This window comes from Biomphalaria glabrata, chromosome 2 (assembly GCF_947242115.1).
Source record: "Biomphalaria glabrata chromosome 2, xgBioGlab47.1, whole genome shotgun sequence".
NCBI classification, from domain to species: domain Eukaryota; kingdom Metazoa; phylum Mollusca; class Gastropoda; family Planorbidae; genus Biomphalaria; species Biomphalaria glabrata.
The window spans coordinates 60505924-60528817 of NC_074712.1; the positions used below are offsets into that span (position 1 = coordinate 60505924).

Here is a 22894-nt window from a genome sequence, read left to right on the forward strand (position 1 = left end):
ATGCTAGGACAAATTTGTACAAACACTCCTTCTTCCCTAGTGCTATTAGAGCATGGAATGGGTTGCCTGAGCCAGCCTGGAAAACCAGTGACTTGGCAGAATTTACAATGCATGATGTGTAGGACATAATTATCTTCTTATTTTTAATTAATTAATTTTAACATCTGTATTTTATAAGATAAGTCAACACTATTAACCTCATCTATAGGGCAGTTGGGGTGTCACTCTACAGGCCTGTTCACCAGGAAGCTTGAAATAAAAACTAGTAAGAAGGTTTAATTGTAAAGAAGCTATGAGGATCAAAACAAAGGTCTCAGAGAACACATGGCACTAGACCAAAGCAACACACAAAACATGAAGACTTATAAGGAATACACAGAAATACAAAGAGATATTTGATTAACAACATAATGTATTAAAAGTAAAAAAAACAGGTCAGTGCATTATCAATGCATCTTTAACAGAAAAAATTGTGATGCATAATCATCACAAAATTTATCTTATCGTATAAATTATAGACATTCAAAAGAGAAGATTATATCCTAAGCATATCCATGGGTTAATATAGTTTAATATAGCAATACAAAAATAATTTAAAATTAACTTACTCAAAGCATAGAATTCTAAACATCTAATGTACTTTTTAACCGATGCTTCATCTATACACAAACAAAAAACAAACAAACAAAAATGAGCTACAAGAAAAAGACATTTCTAATTAATATTTAGATTTGAAAAGCCTGTGTAAAGAGCAGTTAGAAATGTAATCAGCAGGCAAAATAAAAGGTTACTTATTCAACAGTAGGACGTAATCATCTTCTTTTCTGAAGTCATGTTTGTATTTTATAAGATAGCTCTCTCTTGTAAGTCTGATAAAAAGCATTAAACCGTAAGTCTTCAACTTGAATGTCAGCTTACAAACTCACAAGAAAAAAGAAGGAAATTATCTATACCATAAGACAATAATCTAAAGTACTATATTTCCCATGTAAAAAAATGTAACTTACAGATATTGGTAATAAATATTTAGTATTTTTATTTATCAATATATCGGTACATAAGGTAATGTCATGGGCATAATTCAATTTTACCTTATAAGGGCGAAAATGTGCATGATTGTATATTTCAATTTTACTTAATATAGATTGTAAAGATTAAATGGGAGGATGACCAGAAGTCTATAATTGTTGTCAAGGTGAAAACTTAAGTAGACCAAACGGCAGACACAATAGCTTATCAACATTAGATGTGACCAAATATTCAGGTCACTACTGGATTTGTGTAGTCATGGGAAACACTGTAGATCTACATCCATTACAAACCTAACACAAATTAAAATGAAAAACTACAACCTGAATGATTACACTACATTTTAGCTGAGGACTATGAAACAACAATAAAATATTTGTTCATGAAATTATACCTTAAACTTCTATGTTCAAATATAAAGCAGAAACATATTAAAATTTATTTAATTTTGTGCTTCTTAAATACATCCTAAAATGCATAGATTTCATTGTGATGACATTGGTTCACACATAAAGGTAATAAATACACAATAATGTGTTGCTCTCTAAGAGACTAGAAGCTAGACTTAGTTGAATTCAACAATTAGCATGTCATTATCAGTACATAGATCAGCCTAAATTTATATTTTAAGATAGATAAGATAAGATAGATAAGATTGTTATTTTAGAGTAATTTAACAATTTCCTGTCCTGGACTCTAACTACAGAACTAGAAGAAGATCCCAGCCCTGGAATTGAGATGTTACATAAGGATACTAAGTTTCACATACAAAGACCATATTTCAAAGGTGGAAATCAGAAACAAGATCACAATAGCGACTGGGTCCCATGATTCCTTTCTGACCCCCGTTAAAAAATTAAAGTTTAGCCTACGCAGCCATGTAATGAGATCCTCAGGGCTCGCAAAAACTTTTCTTCAGGGAACAGCACCAAGGGAGAAGGGCAGACAAATGAAGCGATGGGAGGACAGCATTAAGGAATGAAAGAGACAGAGAGAAATGGAGAAAGATGGTTGACAGATAATGTGTGGCGCCCCGACCGCTGAACAGACTACGGGAAGAGTGAAGGTGAACTGTTATCTATAACAAGAACATTTGTATAAATCAAAATAATTAAACAAAAGGGACATTAAGAATATTAAATATAATGATTTAAATGATGTTTCTATAGAACAGAGTTAAAAAAAAAAAGATGAAGTATTTGATGTAGCAAGCACTTCCTTGGGAATGTATCTATGTTGCTTGTTATTTCCAATATATATAATGCAAATGTTATAAACTTGTTAGTTCTGGTGGAGAACTGCAAGAAACACTTCTCTAGAAATCACTTTACGTAATACAACATGGCCACATTAGTATCGAAATATACACCGAAATGTTAAACACAGAGTTTCTTAGCTCAGTAATAATACCAGCATGTGTGATATGTGAATGATCTTGCTGTTCAAGACCCATTCTTTGTGACCCATCAGACAGCACCATCATGAGAATGTGGCAGATAGTCACAAAATCTTATTCAAGTGATTTAAATTGTGCCTTGTGGCTGTATGCCCGGAAGATAAAATATCTGCTCAATGATAACAACAAATTGTACAAAAAGGAGCTGTGAATCTATGAAACACAAAACTAAATATTTAAGCCAAAAAAAAAAAAGACAAAATTATGTTAACACATCACAATGTATAAAACATATATGGAAATTGATCATGTAAACAAAACAGAAATGCAAATCAAATGTAAACCAACAATAACATTGTTTAAGTCTTACTGAAGGAAAAACGGCTCGATCTTTGTAGCTGTATTTCCATTTGGTGTAACCATTACATAGTTCATTCATATTTTTGTCAAAAAGTTCAACTAACATGTATATGATCTATTCTCCTTTCTTAGTCCTTTCCTTTGTCCATCTGGACAGAAGACCAGTCACATGGGGCAGTGTCACAGCCAAAACTGCACCAGCTATCAAGATTGGGAGACGATACATAGACACAGAAGCATACAAAATGCTCATGACAGCAAGACAGTATAATGACCAAAAGACTATCAAACCCTGAAATCTGAGGAAAGATAACGGACTAAGTTCAGTGTGATAACATATTACTATAAGATAAGAGACTATTTCAGTGTGATAACATATTACTTAAGATAAGAGACTAAGTTCAGTGTGATAACATATTATAATGAAAAGTTGCCTTTATGTTTTTTTTCTATTTAGAAATCAAGTACTTAAAAAAAATTATTAACAAAAGACCAAAAAACTAACAAATACTGGCAGCACTATGGTATAAAGGTTATAGAAAAAAGGTGAAGAAAATTGCTCAATATATATAAGATCCGACGAGGAATCAAACCAAGGACCTCCAAACTGGCCTACCAGGTAGCAGTCTAACACACCAACATAGAATCTTCTAAGTCAGTAGAGTTATCTGGACCTGTATTGCCATCCAGGGGTCGTATACTAACATGGCCCACCTAGAGCTCGTCCACATTTTCTTACAGGGATTGTGGACATGTAGAGTCCTTATAGGAGGTGGATATTGTGGACATGTAGAGTCCTTATAGGAGGTGGATTGTGGACATGTAGAGTCCTTATTGGAAGTGGATTGTGGACATGTAGAGTCCTTATTGGAGGTAATCTATGTTGAACCATATTCTCTTTACCTTTCTTCTGTTAATAATTATTGCACCCTAGTGCTGCTATTATATCTTAATGTCAAGTTTATTCATCCTAGGAATTGTATGACAGTTAAAAGTTTAAGCTATCAATTAAAATACTATGTCTGACCAAACTTACTTTGATAGATTGAGATTAGACATATTCAACAACATAAGCACACATATACATGTGATAACAGCAGACATCTGGCTGGGATCAGGTCTCAGGGGTTGAAATAGGAAACCATTTCTGAGGAAATGAAACAAAGCTTTAAAGAATAAAAAAAGCCCTAGTAATATTTAGAGTTTTAAAAAGAGTTGAATGAAGACGTTTGTCATTTAATCTGGAGAATAATTGGTAAGAAATTAAAAAAAAAAAAATATTTATTCTCTTCGTTGAGAGCAATAATGAAAACCATTCACAGAATCATCAGACTAATTACCATTTTAACGCACTATTGTAAGGGGGATTGCAATTTATTCATTGATTTTATAATTCCATAACAGAGTACAGCTAGAATTCCAAGATGAATAAATAAGAATGAATCCACTAATGAAATGCTTACAGTACAATGAGCTTCATCCACACAACCAGTGAGCCCAAGCCAAGTAATGTCTGTATGTTGACCAGCAATGTGACAGGGAAGAGGATGGCTATCTGAAGATGTGTGGCCTGTGTATCCTCCTTAGCACTGACGCTGTACAGAAGACTAAGCAGCTGAAAGAAAAACAAAAAGTGCATTGAACAGACTGCAAAATATTTGTACAATGATCTGAATAAATAAATGGACTGATATTAGTAATGGGAAGTCTTTGAATAAAGAGATTTTTAAATGTTGAAAAGACTAACCAGACACACAACAAGAGCTAAATGTCTAGCTTAAATCCAAAAGTTTAATATCTAGCTTCATTGCATTATTTTGAACAGTTTGATTTACTGAATGTTTCATATCCAAATTTGAAGGGACATTTTCTTATTTTGATTATGTAATTAATTTAATTAAGTTGTTTTCCCAACAACATGAAAGAACAGAATTAGCTAGCTTTGTAATCTTAGTTTATGCAATGTCTTCTTTAATTGGGTTATTCTAAGTATTTAGTACATTGCAGATATTATCAAATGTAAGATCCCTTTTTAAAGTTAAATGTTTTCACTAAGGAGATGTTATTCATGCTATTGATTTTATTTCATATTTATTATTTTTAAAATGTTCCAGAATTGTTTTCCTTTATTTCAATTCCTTTTTTCTTCTTTACTGAATACAAGGCAGAAAATTAGTTTGAAAGCAAAAAGTGTTCTTGAAACATGAAGCTTGTGAATTAGGTTATAACTACAATTATCATTTGGAAGTCAGTAAAATGATAGTAACTTGGATTCAGTTAGTTAAAATATAAGGTAATAATAGCGTAGTTAAGGCCACATGTTTCAATAGAGCTAGTCAGAACTGGACACAAAAAAAACAAAGATTTACTGCTGCAGGGGGTAAACGACTGTATAGAAAATATGAAAAACATACATATATGTAACAATCCCAGCAGGGTTACATATACGCATGTTTTTCGTATTTTCAGAACTGGACAATGTCGCTTTCAGTTCAGTAGAAAGTATAGAAACCTTACCTTTAGTATGAGCAGGGCAGAAATTATTAACAGACCAAGTGTTCCACAGAACAAAGACAAAGACAGTGCTATAGAACCAATTACAAATTGCAGTAATCCACATCTATCTTTTATGGCTTTAGGGAGTCTGAAAATAAAGAAGAAACAAATCTGAAGCACAAAATGACAACACAAATATCTGATGTATCCTTCACATAGTAACAAAATCTACAAAAATACAAATATATGTTATCCTGGTCAGTGAATGACCTGAATTTGAAATTGAGGGCTAAAGCCTCCTCAGCCTTCACAAGCCAATACACTAGCCACTCTGCCAGAAAATCGCTACACAATATAAAAAGGAAAGCTGACAATATTAATTTATCTAGCTCATTGATACAAAATCTGATCAGATATAATAACAAGTCATTGTCGAGTCCGAAATTTAGTAAGCTTGGTAGTATGGGGACCCAAACGTAATCTACATATTTTGCAACATTTAACATAGATAAAGCTGCTGCCTGATAATGAGTTGCTCTCTGTGTTGTTTGTTACTCTTTTTTACATGGTAACTTTTCTTTTGGTTTCATGGGTATAAGCCAAAGTCTTTGTATTTAATAATAATAATTATAATTGAAGTTATTTAGCACTGTTAACAAACATGATCTGGGCTTGGGGTGTTGTGAAGACATAATCAGACATAAAAAAAAAACAGGCAATAAAATGAAAAAATAATCTAACTTTAAAACAGTTCTTTGATATTCTTCTGAATGTGATCTGATTAAGTTCATTGGGATACAAGTTCCAAACCTTTTGGCATGTACTGAAAGCCTGCAAACTAAGTTTCATGGGGAAAATGTGGCAGAGCAAGAAGAATTGAGTCTAAGGAGCGCAAGACTCTTTGAGGGACAAATGAAGTGATCAGTTTATTAAAGTATGAGGGCGTTTCATCATCATGGATGCACTGATGACAAAGTGTGGTCACCTTGTAATCAATTCTTGCACTCACAGGGAGCCCAATGGAGTGCATGCATGAGAGCATTAGCAGAATTGTCTTGATTTATGCAGAACAATAATTCATAAATTAGCTGCAGATTGATGACGTTGTCTTACGGTATACCTGCCAGCACAGTAGTCAAAGGAGGAGAGTATGAATGCCAGTGCAGGTTATTTTGTTGAATCTATTGGGTAGAAAATAAAAGAGAAGCTTGATTGGAAAAGGACACTTCCCCTCCTTCTGCTAAATGTCATCTAAAGTGACACAGTAGTCTGAGATGTCTGCACCCAACAGATAAATGTAGGCAGACAGAACCAGAAGTCATTATACTTAAACTAAAGTTTGAACTAATTAATAAAGTGAGCATGGAAGAATACAATAATTCAAAGTGTATTATAAAGTTTACTTTTTTAAAAAGTACCAGCAATACTATCATAAGACAGTGCATTTTCTAACAATGCACAGAGCTTAAAGGTTTATCAAACAACACTTTGTCTTAATATGAGAAAAGAGTCCATGTAATCACAACAAATTCTCATAAGGATCAATAAAGCAGTCTTAGTCTTACACATAACTGATGAAGCCCAGGTAACTCAACACTTTCATCAAATGGTAAGCAAAAGTAGCATGCAAGTAAGTCAGCACCCAGGAAGAGATGTACAGTATTAGCGGCAGCAAAGAGAAGTAGATGTTCTCTTCTTTCAAGACCACAGTGTCATCTGCTGGAATGTGTAGGCCTTTCAACATCTTACTGACAGAGCCCAGGCTGAGAATGTAACATGATATTCAAATAATGTTTCTGAATGAACTAGCATGTTTTAATTTAATAGCATTAACTCTTGTCTATGATTTCAAGGCTCAAATATTTTGTATGTGTTTTTTTTTTTACAATTTACAAAAGTAATTAATCTTTACACTTTTTTTTAATATGTGGGAAGGGAAGTGGCTGCTTGTATGGGTTTTAATGTCTGAAAGTCTGTGAAAAGTGAAAGTCTGTGAAATGTGAAAGTCTGTGAAATGTGAAAGTCTGTGAAATGTGAAAGTCTGTGAAAAGTGAAAGTCTGAAATGTGAAAGTCTCTGAAAAGTGAAAGTCTGTGAAATGTGAAAGTGAGTGATGCTTAGGAATGCAATACCTTAAATAATTATATGTGGAGTTGGTGGCTAAGAGAATAACTAAAGGTATTGTGTTTAAGGAATCTAGAGATTTTGTACCCAGTAAAAAAGCAGAACTGGTTGATGCCATACTGGAAACTTCAGATAGGACAAAAGATGAAGAGCACCAAACATTTCCCAGTGGTCAATGGGATTAAGGAGAATCTTACTGCTCTAAGTCTCCAAAACAAGATTTTTTGGAAGAAGAGATGATGGCCATGTGACATTTGTTAGGGAAAAAGTTTGTTGTTGTTTTTTTAAAAGGTGAATATAGTTAAAGCCACATGGCCCCTTTATTAATCATTGGATGCAGAAATAGGAAAACATCTCCAAGTGAACTTCCACCTTATTACTCCCTAGATCTAGCATTTGAATAAACAGTTATGGAGTAGTTGAGAAGACTTGTAAGATTTTATTTAGAAGATCAAAATAACTTCACGTTTGTCTGGCAAAAACACTGTTAGATTTGTTGTCATTTCAATTCAATTCACAACAATTGGTGTATGAACCTAAGATTCACTCACTAATACTTCCAAAGCCTTTTTTTTTTCCTTCTTCTTGGTGGTCCTAAAAGTAAATTTTCAAGTCAAGTTTTGAATAGAACAATTCAATGTTCCTTGAATTACCTGCATAGATAGCGCAGAAGTAAAGCAACGGGAACAATGTAGTAAGGCTTGGCACTGTCCAGAATAGCATTGTAAGGCTTGGCAAGTTTTTCATTGATCACTGCAACAGAAAGCAGAAGTACATTTTGACATTTTTTGAGTTTCTGGCACATCTTCACAATTTAGGCCATGTCATGCCCCCAAAAGTGTAAAAGTCATTTTATCAAGTTTTAGAGCAAATAAAAAAATGTAGACACTCATACACAAATTAGGGCTCAATTTTTCAAATAAAAAAAAAAGTCATATTTTTTATTAATAACTAATTCTAAAAAATATATAATATAACCAAAATTCATATATTATAAAATATTTTTCTACTTTTAAAAGAAGGATGATTGCAAATTCAGGACTTAATAACCGACATTCAAAAAACCTAAATAACACTATAAGTAAAATGGACTGCAATTATAAAACATCAGTTAATGAATAAAAAACATTTAAAACTTGAATGTAGAGAATCTTTTATAACACTAATTAAACCTTCACCATTTGCAAATCTTAGGGACTAAATTGACATTGCATGTCCATTATAATTTTCCTGATTCATATAATATCATCTTATGACTAACACTTTTACTAACTTTGTCTAATATAACATTCTCTATTATCAGTTTTTTGATGACTTCTACCTAGGCTTAAAATTAATGTGTATAGTATCTAGGAATTTAAGACATTTATTATATTATCTAACCTGATCCTTTACAAGCAGTCAAAGTGGCAGCTCTCAGAGTCATAAACAAAACAGCCACCACAAAGCCAGGCAAAAGTAACCCATAAAATCGAACACCCTGAAATGATAATAAACAGCAAAAAATTCACTTAAATCTGTTCATAGAAAAACATTCAAAGTGCTAACTTAATACATAACTATACATCACTGTTACAGCCTGAGAGGCTGTAACTAAGAATAGAAGACTTACAGTAATAGAAATATCCCAAACACCTTTGTAATACATTGTGATACTTCTAGCTATGTACAGATTATAGTTTATTATTTATCATAAATACTGAATAAAACTTGACTTTATTTCAATATCTTTCATGCTTCCAATGTTAACTCTTTCTCTCCGTAATTATTTACCACATTCTGATGGAATCAACGTTTGTATCGTCAGTTAGGAGAGAAAGAGTTAATGCAAAAGCTCAAATGATACCAACAAATTTTAAATAACTGAGATCTTTCTTCAAAAGCTCTTGTGGATAAATGTAGTTTTAACAATTCCCTAATTCCCATTTTAATTATCAACTTGACTAAATAATGTTTCTCTTCCATAAAAGGCAAATTCATTATGTTTTTAAGTAATTCATTCAAAGACATTAATCTGAATGTCTCATCAATTTCCTCAATTTTCATACCGTGTTAATTACTTGGTTTTCTCTGGCTAGTAAATAAAGCATCTTTGAATCAGTATCCTTAAATTAAGATTATTTGAGCCCTTATAAATAACAAACAGTAATTCTTTCACTGATTTTATAATTAGTAGCCAAGGATGCATGATTTTTTTTTTCAAAATCTTAATTGAGCCTCTTGACAAAATATGCGGCTGTGAAGAATGTAAACAGATTCCTCAGACGCAAATGCATAGGGTGCAAGTTTCACTAGTTTCTAATTTAATTTTAATTGACCAGACTGCAGTAGGCACTTAATGAGATACACTGGTGCAGGACAGTGGGACACATAGGGCCCTGCAATTGCTAGGACCGGCCCTGGGGACACATATAGCCAACATATTGGACAAGCCTGCATTAAATTATTTAAATCAGACATCACCTATAGGCTTACCTGTCCAATAGCATCCTGAGTGGCTACGACAAGTTTCAGCCGATAATGGCAGTAAGGATGTAAGAACATTTCCAAGTGAGGCTCTGAGGCATCCTGTCTCCAGTCATGGTCCATCGGACGTCCAGTCTGTAGCTTAACAGCCAGGCTGATTTCTTTTCCATAACTTTATCAAAGATATAGAAACAATAGTTGTTTGTTTTTTTACTCAACTTCAGCAACAGCCTTGTTGTAAATGTCTATCAAACAAACAATTGTTGTTTTTTTTATTTCAGAATAATTATGCTAGTCAAAGAGTTCTAAAAGAAGGAGTCAGCAGACCTGCCTACCAAAAAAAGTCCAAATGCGTAACGCTGATGGTCAAAATGCGTATTTTGGCACCAGAATGCGTAACACTTACGCGATCCACTATTTTGTCATATATATATATATATATATATATATATATATATATATATATATATATATATATATATATAATATTAGATCTAGATGTCATGATGAGATCTACAATCTAAACCTAGATCAATACGACAATAGAGATGATATCTAGACTAGATCTGGATCTATGTCTATATAATAAATATAATCTACGCTAGATCTGGGCTCAAGAGTGTTACCGATGCCGTGGATCCGCTACAAACGTAGGTCTACTCTCCAAACTTTCGTAGGCCTACCTTCATCCTTGATCTATTCTATACTAAGAATCTAGTATAAATCTAGACTAGATGGTAGTAGATGTTATCGATCTAGATCTAGAATCTAGTCAATCTAAAATGATCTAAATCATACTAGATCTACAACTAGAGTGTAGAGTAATTACTAATGTAGAGAATCATGACATAACGTAATGACTAGCTAGACTCTAGCTAGAGTCTAGATATATTTCTGTATAACAAGTTATCTAGATTCTAGATCTAGAATCCAGATCTAGACTAGATATCTACAATGTCACTCAATGTGTTTTGAATCGATAGCACTTCGATATTTTTTTCTATACAAATAAATACGGGAATCAGGGATTTAACATAATTAATTTCTAATGAACTTACAAAAAAAAAAAAGTCACGTTGGTGTATCAGCTAACTGACGGTACCAACCCGCCACTCCCTCACTCTCGCGTTCTTCATTTCTTGACTAAATCTAATTGCTATTAAGAACCAATCAACGTATAGATCTGGACACAATGTGTTCCCCCACCTTTTCTGTTTATCCCCCCCAACAGGACGGCTTAGCGTGACCTCCGTGACCGCTCGTAAGCTAGTCAAGAGAGGGGGGAAAGGATACGAAATGCGTAACGCGACGGGTTAAATGCGTATTTGCGTACTGACGGTCATTTTTGGGAGATTTTGCGTAACGAATACGCATTTTGCGTAACGGTAGGCAGGTCTGGGAGTGGTAGTTGGGTAGTAAAGCACTAGACTTTCCAACTGATAGTTCCAAGTTTTGAATCTTTGTAAGACTGGGTTTTTTAATTTAGAGATTTTTAGGACACCTCTGAGTGCACCCAACTGTAATGGGTACCTGACTTTAGTTAGGGAAAGCAAAGGCGGTTGGTCATGTGCTTGACACTCTCATTAGCCATGGAAACAGATCACCTTTACATCATCTGCCCTTAAGATTGAAAGGTCTGGAAGGGTTACTTTACTTTTTTTTTTTTTACATAGTTCCCAAAACATTAAAAAAATAAATCTCTAAAATATTTCTTTATAAATCTTTATACTTGGAAATGTTATGACTACCTGGCAAAAGTGAAGACATCTTCATGACCCCAGGGTACATTTAGTCTCAATATACTTCCTTCGTTAAATTCTGAAACAAAATATTTGAATAAATTATATGATTAGAACTCAATTCTTTTTTTTTTTTGAAAGGGGGGGGGGGGGGCAAAAATCCTAGATTTCCTGTGTAAACAAGGGAAGGAAAATAATGAAGGACGCCTATTAAGCCTAATAATAACATTTAATATTGACAATGTCACTAAGGGAAAAGACAGCATAAGACAAGAGATTTCAGAGATGTCCTGCAAAGTGTACAATAAAAAATAGGCAACACTCTGCATAACAATAAAGAGAATACCAACTACTAAAACCTAGAGTGCAGACAACAGTGTAAACTTTGCCCTCTTAAGCCAAATCTATCTTTACAGGTCCTCATATAGGCCCAATCTACCTTTACAAGTTCTCTTTATGAATGCATGTAATTTAAACCTCTCACACAAAGACGAGAAAAAAAAAAAATAAAATAAAACATTTACCAGCACTATGTCTACGGCATTTAAAAGGCTCAACTATAACAGTGAAAGTGTTGGTCGGCAATGCCAGTCCCGCAAGGTGAAGGCTGTAGAAACTGGAAGCATTGGCTATTTTCAGCAGGGCGGCTCCGTCAGTGGCTGATATGGGGTAGGAGATGATAGTGTCGTAAACATTGGGCATCTGGTAAACAAGATGGCGGACATTACTGTCATAATGATCCACTAGAAGGTCAACCTGTGGAGAAAATATTCAACATGCTTAAATTTAAAAAATAAGTAACAAAAGTTACATTGTAAAATAATTATCTACAAATATATATAAGATAAAGCAAGTCAAGCAAAATATTTGATCAAACCTTGTAAACAGCAATTCGATTTAAGTATGTTTCGGCTTATTTCCAACTTAACAAATATGCAAATGAGGACAGAGATATAACATTAATGACATCATTATTTTCATTATGAATCTGAATGGTCTTCTATAATCTCAAGTTATTTTTAGTTCAAGCAAATGTGCTAACTAGATATGATATAGTCAATATTTAATCTCACAACTAACTTATAAGTAACTGTGAACAATAAACGCCAATTTTCACCCATTTATCATTCAAAAAACAGAAATGGAAAAGCGGTTTGAGTGCTGGGACAAGTCCCAAAAAGCCGGTGGAGTCTGGGAGCGCATGAGGCGCCCTGACCGCACTTCCTCGTGGTGGAGGCTGTCCAGGCCTGAGCAAGCTATTATAGCACAGTGCAGGACAAGCCACTGTCCTGTTGACTCATATTTCTCACGGCTATGGCCAAATTTCGATTCACTGTGCCCCCGCTGCGGGGAGGAAGAGGAAACCGTGACTCATATTCTGTTGGACTGCCCCAGACTTGCTGATCTCCGTCTCGACAGGTCTGGGAATCTAAAAAATTCTTGACCTGTATGGCGACATTTATGCACTACGCAAGACATCAGGATTTCTGTCCAGGGCTTTTGCAAGAGAGGATTTAAGCCTCTCAAGCCCTCACTCAAATGGAGTTTGATGATGATGATGACCCATGTATCATGTAGGAAATTGTTAATTATGTAATAATAATAATAATAATAATAATCTTTATTGTCCGTAAGGAAATTTGTCTAACAATTTGTGCATTACACCAAACAAAACATTATAACTATAAAAAAGCACAAATGAAGAACTAAACTGAAACTACTAAATATATGACTTTCTAAATTATTTTGTTAACAAATAAGCAGAAGAGCAATACATTGACGTCAGAATAGGGTTTAGATTTTTAAAAGATAAATTGCTTTTGTCTAACAACCTAGTCCAAGAAAATCTCATATCAGAGAGAAAAATAACAACTCATTGCATGCTTTATCTTTACCAGTACAGTCAATTTATGATTCGACATAAAAAGAAAATAATGGTCATTAAAAATTTTCACTTTTTGTCAAACTCATACTTTGCTGAAGAAAGCAGCACTAGTAAGGAACCACAGAAAAAAAAAAAAAACAAGATGTTATTGAAATGAAGCATAAAAATAGCATTCTTTTTCTTTTTACAAAAATGATATCAATAACTGTAGTATAAATCAATAACTGTAGTGTAAAACATCATCCTTACTTTCTTCTCGCCAGCCATAACTAGTATGATTATGTATGTCCTGTTGGTTCTTTCAATGTCACTGACTCTTACATACTGAAAAAAAATAAGAAAACAACTTTCTTTTAAAAGTTATTCAAAGAAAAATGTTTTTAAAAATGTTAACACCACAAACATTTTTATTTTCACTCTGTTAAAATCAAATAACTGCTTAATATATAAATAAAGTATTAATGTGCATATCTAAACCAATTTTCGTTTCCAATTTATTTACTGTGTATGTCAGCATAATTTCCTCCATCTAATGTTCTAGAACCAAGGTGGCATTAAACTACAGGATACTGAGACAAATGGTCATATCCTAATTTTCACCTTATCAGTGAAAAAAAAAGGTGAATTCACAATATTTCTAGTTTTTTCAATAAAATATTTATACTGAAGTTTATTTATAATGAAGATGCAGTGGCTGAGTGATAAAGCACTTGGCTTCTGAACAGAGGGGTCTTGGATTCAAATCCTGTTGAAGACTGGGATTTTTAAGGTGCCTTTAAGTTCACCCTGCTCTAATGAGTACCAGACATTAGTTGGGGAAAAGTAAAGGGGGTTGGTCATTGTGCTGGCTATATGACAACCTTGTTAACCAAGGACCACAGAAATAGATAAACTTTACATGATTTGCCCAATACATCACAAGGTCTGACAAGGGAACTATTCTTTTTACTTAACTCATTTATAATGGTTTTGTAATAACTCTGTGAGAGCGTAGGAAACTTACCTTGGTGTTGGAGTAGAGAGGTGGTAGGAAACGTGTGAGTGATGACAGACTGGTACATGATGAACTGAATGTAGAAAGGGAAATTATCAATGACAGATATTTCTTTATTTGATAATGATAGGTGCCGAAAAAAGTGAACAAGAACTTACCAACGATCTTGACCATCAGGTACGTCACAGTAACACAGCCAGTCTGAGTTGGTCTGACAAAAAAAATGAGAAAACAATATTCTTAAAAAGTTTTTTTTTTTAAGAGGCTCTAAATTTATAAGACACTTATGCGAATAAAAACTAGGTCCAAAGTGAATGTTGCAGATCTGATGAAAGCATTCCTAATTTAAACAGAACCATGCAATCTTCTGAGACAGAGGTCAACGATTGTAATAATGAGTTATTATAAAGACCAAACTTTTAAAGTAGAATTATTAAGTCCATGATTTCAATTATGGAGGCGCTGTGGCCGAGTGGTAAAGTGCTTGGCTTCCAAACTGGGAATTCATGGTTCAAATCTTGGTGAAGACTGGGATTTTTAATTTCGGGATATTTAGGATGTCTCTGAGTCCACCCAGCTCTAATGAGTATCTGACATTAGTTGGGGAAAAGTAAAGTGATAGTTCGTTGTTGTGACACGGTTACTGTGTGTGGTCAACCGTGACACACGGTCAAGTGTTGGGTATCGGAGAGTTAGGGGACTTGCGGGAAGTGACGAGTGTGTAAACAAGAAGAGAGGAAGTCATCTAGTGGAGTTGGTTATTTGTAAATATGTTATGTTGAAATGCTTCACAATTAAAAGGCACTTAAAACGTAAAGGGACTTGTTTCTTCACAACTGGCGACCCCGTTGTGCTGGCCACATGACACCGTCAATAGCCATAGGCCACAGAAACAGATGACCTTTGCATTATCTGCTCTATAGACCACAAGGTCTGAAAGGGAAACTTTACTTACTATTTCAATTACAGAGAACCTTCTCTCTAATGTGTCAATCAGATTGGGACTGAAACCTACAATTTCCCTTCTTGCCTTTGATTCCCAAGAATAGTATTTTACGTTACCACATGAAACAAATTGCAGCCTGTAAATGTTGCCACCTCAAGCTTAAAGGAGGCTGGAGTTGCAGACGTCTCCCTACCACCTTCCGAGACGCAAAATAAATAAGCTCAGGTGCCATGGCCTCACTGACAGAGGAAAGCAGCAGATGGCCACTGAAAGAGACAGCTGGAAAGCTCTCACAATAATCGCAGGGCACACATTTGAAACCTAAAGAAAAGCCCTTGCCAACGTCAGGCACAGATGACGAAAAGAAATTTTAAATAGTGCCTTACTACACCATTTACAAATGCATTATATTCATAAAGCCATACAGCTATATTGAACATTACAAAAAAGGTTTGAAAAAACTTACTAAGTTACTCCTAATGAAAACAGAATCTACATCCTCCCCTGGTGAAAATGGAACAGCAAAATAGACAGACGATGCAACCTAAAAAAATAAAACACATAAAAGAATAAGTTGATACTATAATAATTCAGAACCACTTCATTATTTAACACAGTACAAGAATAATTCTTCTCCATTGTGAAAAGTCAAGCAAAAAAAATTGTATTAAAACATTAAGATGAAAGCACATATACAACTGACCTTTAGAGATGAATATTTCCATAGCTTATCAACCTTAACTTCCCATTTGACTTTCTTGTCTAAGACAATGGTTCTATTGGGTTCACGGGTCAAATAGTCTCCCAGGCCATTGTTAGAAACAAAGTGGTGCCTGAACACTTTCATTCTGCTTTCTGGATCCGTTAAAACCTGCCAGTGGATTACATTCAACTTTTATTATGTTTATTCCAATCAACATTTCTTCTGTGACAGATTAACAAAAATAAAAAATAATTTAGGATTGAATACATCAACAATAAGATAGAAAATATCTACAAAAGTTTATATATATTCACTGTCTACTTTATCAAATAGTCTAAACATTTTATCATTACCAAACTTTTTTTCAGTATATTGTAATAATCTAATGGAAGCAACACTAAGAAAACAATGATAATACATGTTTAATGAGTCGATTGCATAACAAGGGAAATATCTGCAATATTTTAAGTTTCAATATCACTGACTGGTATGGCAATCTGAGCATTAAAAATAAAAATAAACTTTATAGAATCCTAAATGCTGCTGGTAAAATCATTGGCAAAAAACAAACCCCATTTGGGCAGTTGTTTGAGACAAACATCTATAAAAAAGCTAACAAGATCCTCGAAATAAAGAATCACCCTCTGTGTCAGGATTTTGGGATTTTACCATCACAAATGAGATAGCAAAGACTAACAGACACAAACACTCTTTTGTTCCCCTGGCAATCAAATCATTAAATAAGAACAATCTGGTATAGACTTTGTCACATGTAAATTATGAGTGAGTCTGGTGTGAATGTACACTTTGGTTTCTTATAGTTATAATGTTTTTTTTTGTTTGGTGTAATGCACAAATTGTAAGACAAATTTCCATATCGACAATAAAGATTATTATTATTATTATTATTAATAACCTTCCATAATAACACCCAGTTCTCTTCCACCTTTCCTTACCCATTCCTCTAGCGTTCTTTATAGTGTGTTGGTGTGCAGCAATAGACCCACTACAGGACATATCACATCGCCACATTCTTAGCTCTTTTCAAGTTTACAACGAGGCATTGGAGGTTTGGAACCATGAGTCCATGCAGAAGCCGGGTTCTAACAATATTTTATACATTTGAAAAGACATTGTTGAATAAAACTTAAAAAAAAAACAACCTGTAATTTCTTGCCATCTATAATGTCAAACATTGCTCTTTTGGTCAACAAAACCATCTGACGACACCTAAAACAGAAAAGTTCTTACAACTAACCACATTGAATGACACCAAAAATATAGAAGCTCTAAGAACTTAATTCATCAAATAGCACCTCAAGTACAAAAATTCTTATAGCTGCTCAATTCAAGTCAAAACTGAATAGTATACAATAATTTGAAATGTATAAACACTAACAAATAAATAGAAACAAAATTATAAAAAAAAACCTAGAAAAAAAATTGTGAAAATTGTAGCTCATTATGAGTGGATTGACACGCTGAAGACACTGTGCACATTTCATTTGAAAATATTTATTGGATACTTAAATATCTCCACATGTGTATTCATTTTTTTTTGGCATTTTTACCTTATTTTTGTGCAAAATTTAACTTTTTTTTATGGTAAAAAAAAAATGTAAAATATTTTTCTTATCATTAAAAGATCCATCCAAACAAAGGGACACTTAAATATTGATAGATTTGTTGCTATTTCAATTTGGGGGTTTAACCTGCATTTATTTTCTGTAATTAAGATGTAATTATAAAAAATTTAATATGATAATATCATTACAAAAGGTAAAAAAAAAAAAATAAAATCAAGTCATACTTACCAAACACTGCACAGATGATCAGTTGATACCCAAGCTTTGGGTACTGCTGACGTCTGCAAGAAAGTAAATATCCCAGAATGCATCAAATGATATTCAACATTCCACTAAATGGGATGCAATGTGTACAATGATACATCATGCCAAGCAAATTAACACAAAAAAAAAAACACCAAAAAAAAAAAAAAAAACTTTTGCTACAAAAAAAAAAATGAGAAAGTTGACTACTTACTGAAACACTCACAGCTCTGTCAGGGGCAACAATCTAGTCGATACAAAAGTAAAACTAATGAGCAGTTAGAACATGAACTAAAGACTGGATTATAACATTGGCTTTAACATTTTAACTTTTAACTTTAAATACAAAAATTAAGCTTACAAGGCCCTATCCAAGTTTAAACTTTGTCATTCTTGTTAATTGCAGATAAACTTTGGGCTGATTGCTTTCTTTTCTAATTTAGGCAACCAATTTTATACTCCTATGAAATATGCACAAAATGAGCGAAAAATTTATAGAAACACTACATCCATCACCAAAAATATAACCTAGTTTTGATAATAATGTCAAAGTCTTATTCTCACTTCACTTACCCCATCTAATACTGTCAGCCCATATCGTACTTGAATGTCCCTGTAAGCACCACCAGTGCTGACAACTGTCACATGGCGCAATGAAGTTGCAGCATGATCTTGCCAATAAGTATTAACAGTCTTATAAAAATGATGAAGATCTGCATCTATAGCAGCAACTGTGGACAACACGAGTGAATCAAGGGATGGGAATACAACATCAGTGAATAAAAGAATTCAAAACAATATGTTTCTGTAATAACAGATTTAAAACGAAGACTAATTTGATGTGAACATCTTGAAGCTAATTCAATAATAACACTATACTGCAGTGGGGGCAAGGTGACTGAGCAGTAAAGTGCTTGACTTCCAAACCGGGGGTCCTGGGTTCAAATCCTGGAATTTTTACTTAGGGCACCTCTGAGTCCACTCAGCTCTAATGGGTACCTGACAGTATTTGGGGAAAAGTAAAGGTGGTCGTTTGTGCTGGCCACATAACCCTCTTGGTAAACATGGGCCATAGAAACAGATGACCTTTACATCATAAGCCTCATAAATCACAATGCCTGAAAGGGGAACTTTACTTTATTTTTTTACTATACAGTCTAAATATTTCAACAGTTTTTATATGGTTAAAAGACAACTATTGTTAAAAGTATAATAAATAAGTGTCATAGATCACAGTCTGCATTGGTCAGTACCTGGTCTCTGGTGAGGTGTGGCTTGGGTGATGATAGTGTTGACCAGTGAGTGATCAAAGCCAGGTAGGGTAAACAAAGCCCTTGCAATAAGTCCACCCTGAGAAAGCAAAGAAAATTGAAAAGAATGCTCTATTAGCATATTTTGTTTTAGTGTGTTATGTTTCAACTATTTAGTTATATACAGAGTGGCCAATACAGACAGGGCAGTGTTTCTCAGTATAAATACTCTATGTTCTTCCGTTAAACCAACAGTATCAAAGATTTCTAAAAAAGTTTGGAAAAAAATATTCTTTAATAACAATATTTATTTAGACGTCAAACAATTTATTAAAAGTTCAAAAAATTTAAGAATTCAAAGTAGTCCTATATTTTAATACTTACTAACTGCAGGTCAAATGTTCCAAAAAAGAAAAATACAAAAGTTAATAAAGAGATAGATCTAACTGCCTCACCATGGAATGCCCGACAAGTATCACTGATGTTGGCTGTGTTGACTTGTACAATGAAAGAATCTTTTTCAAACAAATGTTTACAAACTCTGAAACCATAGAATAGAATTTGAAAACATAAGTTGATCTAGTTACATAATCTTAAGTACCAGGAGAGAGGATTTAAAAACAAATGGTAAGTGAAAGTAAGGTTGGTTAGACCAAAATAGCACACAAGGATTCTAAGTTCAACAGCTTTGATACAAAATAGGCCAAAATGGAGTCTATGTCACTAAATAATGTTGTCACTCGTAGAATCTAGATGGCAACTGTTCATAATCTACAAATTCCTACACTATGTTTCTATGATGTCACTATAATATTGACTGTTAAGTCTGTCATTCCTCTTTGAATGCCCCTTCCTAATCCATCTTAGGCAAACCCTACTTCCACTACAGCCCAACATAACCAACACCCTGTACGGCAGTGCTAAACAACTGAAGAAAACAGCACACTATTTTTCCTTGGCACAGTCTGCAAAAGAGCTCACAGCTCAGCAGCTAAAAGCTGGCTAAAAGAAGAAGAAGAAAGTCTGTCATCTATGGTGCATCACTTCTAAATAATAACATTACCTAATATTAAAACTATTACTGTACAAGCTCTTATTCAAGCTGTAGGTGCATGTCAGGAAAATAGCAATGAAGAAAGTAGGACTATACCTGTTTGTTTAAGAAGGACACCTCCATAGAGACCAGAGAGTTCCTAGTGACAAATAAATCAAACTGTTTCAGTGAAGGACAAATTCATTAGATTAATGACTACTCTTTCAATTATTGAAGAAGCTCACAGTTTACCTCGTTAAAATCAGCAACAAAATAATTGAAATGAATTCTGTCATTTAATCTTTCTGACATCCTTAAGGCCACCGACCCAAGTGATCGAACTGAAATGCAGAAAAAAACATTTTTTGATTGGCCGCATTTGAAAAAATAGTTCCACCTCTTCTCTCTCTCACTATATATATATATATATATGCTAAGAATAGAATGATTGCTATTAATCTGATAATGAACAAAAGGATTCAAGGGACTTGACAAGTTTTTAAACTTACCTTGCTTGTAGCTACCAGCATTTCCAGGAATAAAAAGAACTGGGATACCTTTCAGCTGCAGCTTTCTATTGAAACAACAGCATTTTGACATGACACACAGTAATGAATAGTTAGAAAATAGGTTACATTAAAAAAAATAAATATCTGTTCTATTTCATTTTTTTTAATAATAAAATCTGATGTATTTTAAATTATTTACCTTATCTGCTGTGTATATTGTCTGAAAAAAAAATTACAACTTTTGTTTATTAAGCATACAAAAGGCTTGATTTTTTGTTTTTGTTTAAACACAGATTAATAATGATTTCTACTAATTAATGAATAAACTAAATCATCACAGTTTTCTTGTGCATTGAAAATACTTAATAAAAGTGAATCAGATACTCTAATGAAATACTATCTATTCAAGCAATTAATCTATTATTAATAGAAGTCATTGAAATGATCCAGAATCTCTTAGGGAACTTAATGTTCTTACTGTGATCCTATTTCTCTACTCAAGTACTTACTGTGATCCTATTTCTCTTCTCTACTCAAGTACTTACTGTGATCCTATTTTTCTCTACTCAAGTACTTACTGTGATCCTATTTCTCTTCTCTACTTAAGTACTTACTGTGATCCTATTTCTCTTCTCTACTCAAGTACTTACTGTGATCCTATTTCTTTTCTCTACTCAAGTACTTACCCTTCACTATAAGCGTGAAGTCTATAATCTGGAAACTTGTTTTTTTCTTCCTGTAACTCAATTTCCTGTTAAGAAAAACAAGTTGCTGTTCAAAAGGAGAATATTATATAATATTATTTGACATGCTCCAATCAATGGATTTTTACAAAGCTTATATTAACTCAATCCACCTGTCTGTCTGGGTGGATTCTTTTACATTTTATTTCTCAAGTTTACCATCCTCAGATCAAGTTAAAACTTTGAACAATTATTTATTGTTGATGACATCACACGGTTCAATAAAAAAAATGCATCAATTAGCTATTAATCAAGTACTTGTAATACGTAAATAGCAATAATACATACAAAGAGTTACGCACAGGCAGTAAAGTCTGTAATTTATAAGGTAAGAATAGAATAGATACATTGTGACTGTCTATAATATATTTAAATAAGTATATTAATATTACAGTTATTACAGTTTTATAGTAATTGGATGACAGCCTGGTCATGCAGCAAGTGCACTAGACTGTCGTTACATTGTCTTTATGGTGGTGGGTTCACATACCCTGCCTGCTCAGCTGCTGTCATCCCCCGTTGTCCGCGGGTCAGTTTGGGCTAGGATGTAGATTATCTCTACAATACTCTACATAAATATCTTAATATTAATGGACCTCACAGGCTCATTCACCAATCATAAATAAACAACTTTTAGTCACATGATAATATTGATAAAACAATGACAAAAACTACCACGGTCCATGTGATAGCCATTGTCATTGTGTATTAAAATTAGATCGAAATTTGTATAGAAGAGATAGAGAATCATGTGGCTAAATCATGTTGTTTGTTTACGATTGGTGAATGAGGTCCATTGAATTATTTTTATTATCATGATGATGATCATGTCATGATAATGATTAAATTATGATTACTGATATTAATAAATAAACTAATAAACTATAAATAAACTTTATTATAAATAATAAAAGACTTAAAAAGTATTAAAAGTAAAAGTAAACAATCAAAACCTACAATCATTGATCAATCAATCATTATCTTTGTAACACTCATACGAGGGTAAGGGATAGATAAGACAAATTACTTACTATGTATTCTGGATACTCGTACATGTAGGTCATTTCACAACCATTGTTTTCAAAATTTGTTAGATAATCATAAAAGCCTAAACAAATAATGCTGAATATGCCTACAAATAGGGTTAGCGCTATGGGCGCAGCCATTGTTGTTCATGTTATAAAAATATAAAGCTAGAAGTCTAGTAAAAACCTACACGAAAAAAAAAGACAATTTTTTATTCACATTCTAAGATTTTTAATGAATACTTCTTTAAATAATTATTTCAAAACTCTTAAGTCTACATATTTTAACAAGAGGAATTTTAAACATATTTTTTTAGATCTCTAGATTTAGATCTATTTAGAATCAAATCTGATCAAGATCAATATCG

At 33.4% G+C, this 22894-nt stretch overlaps 1 protein-coding gene across 1 annotated transcript; it reads right to left on the reverse strand.

The window, feature by feature from the left end:
- Positions 1-1263: 1263 nt before the first annotated feature.
- On the reverse strand, positions 1264-22701 carry LOC106078214 (GPI inositol-deacylase-like). The gene is made up of 27 exons (XM_056021755.1): positions 22533-22701; positions 21445-21509; positions 20958-20978; positions 20759-20823; positions 20502-20590; positions 20367-20409; positions 19672-19757; positions 19220-19316; positions 18540-18697; positions 18181-18213; positions 17952-18004; positions 17301-17367; positions 16138-16305; positions 15901-15978; positions 14647-14699; positions 14498-14561; positions 13744-13818; positions 12134-12365; positions 11619-11688; positions 9880-10042; positions 8788-8884; positions 8058-8157; positions 6847-7044; positions 5303-5429; positions 4249-4400; positions 3822-3932; positions 1264-3084 (listed from the first exon to the last, which is right to left on the reverse strand). Exons 1-27 carry the CDS (start codon positions 22665-22667, stop codon positions 2901-2903), a joined length of 2784 nt encoding a protein of 927 aa, XP_055877730.1. The 5' UTR covers positions 22668-22701; the 3' UTR covers positions 1264-2900.
- Positions 22702-22894: the final 193 nt, after the last annotated feature.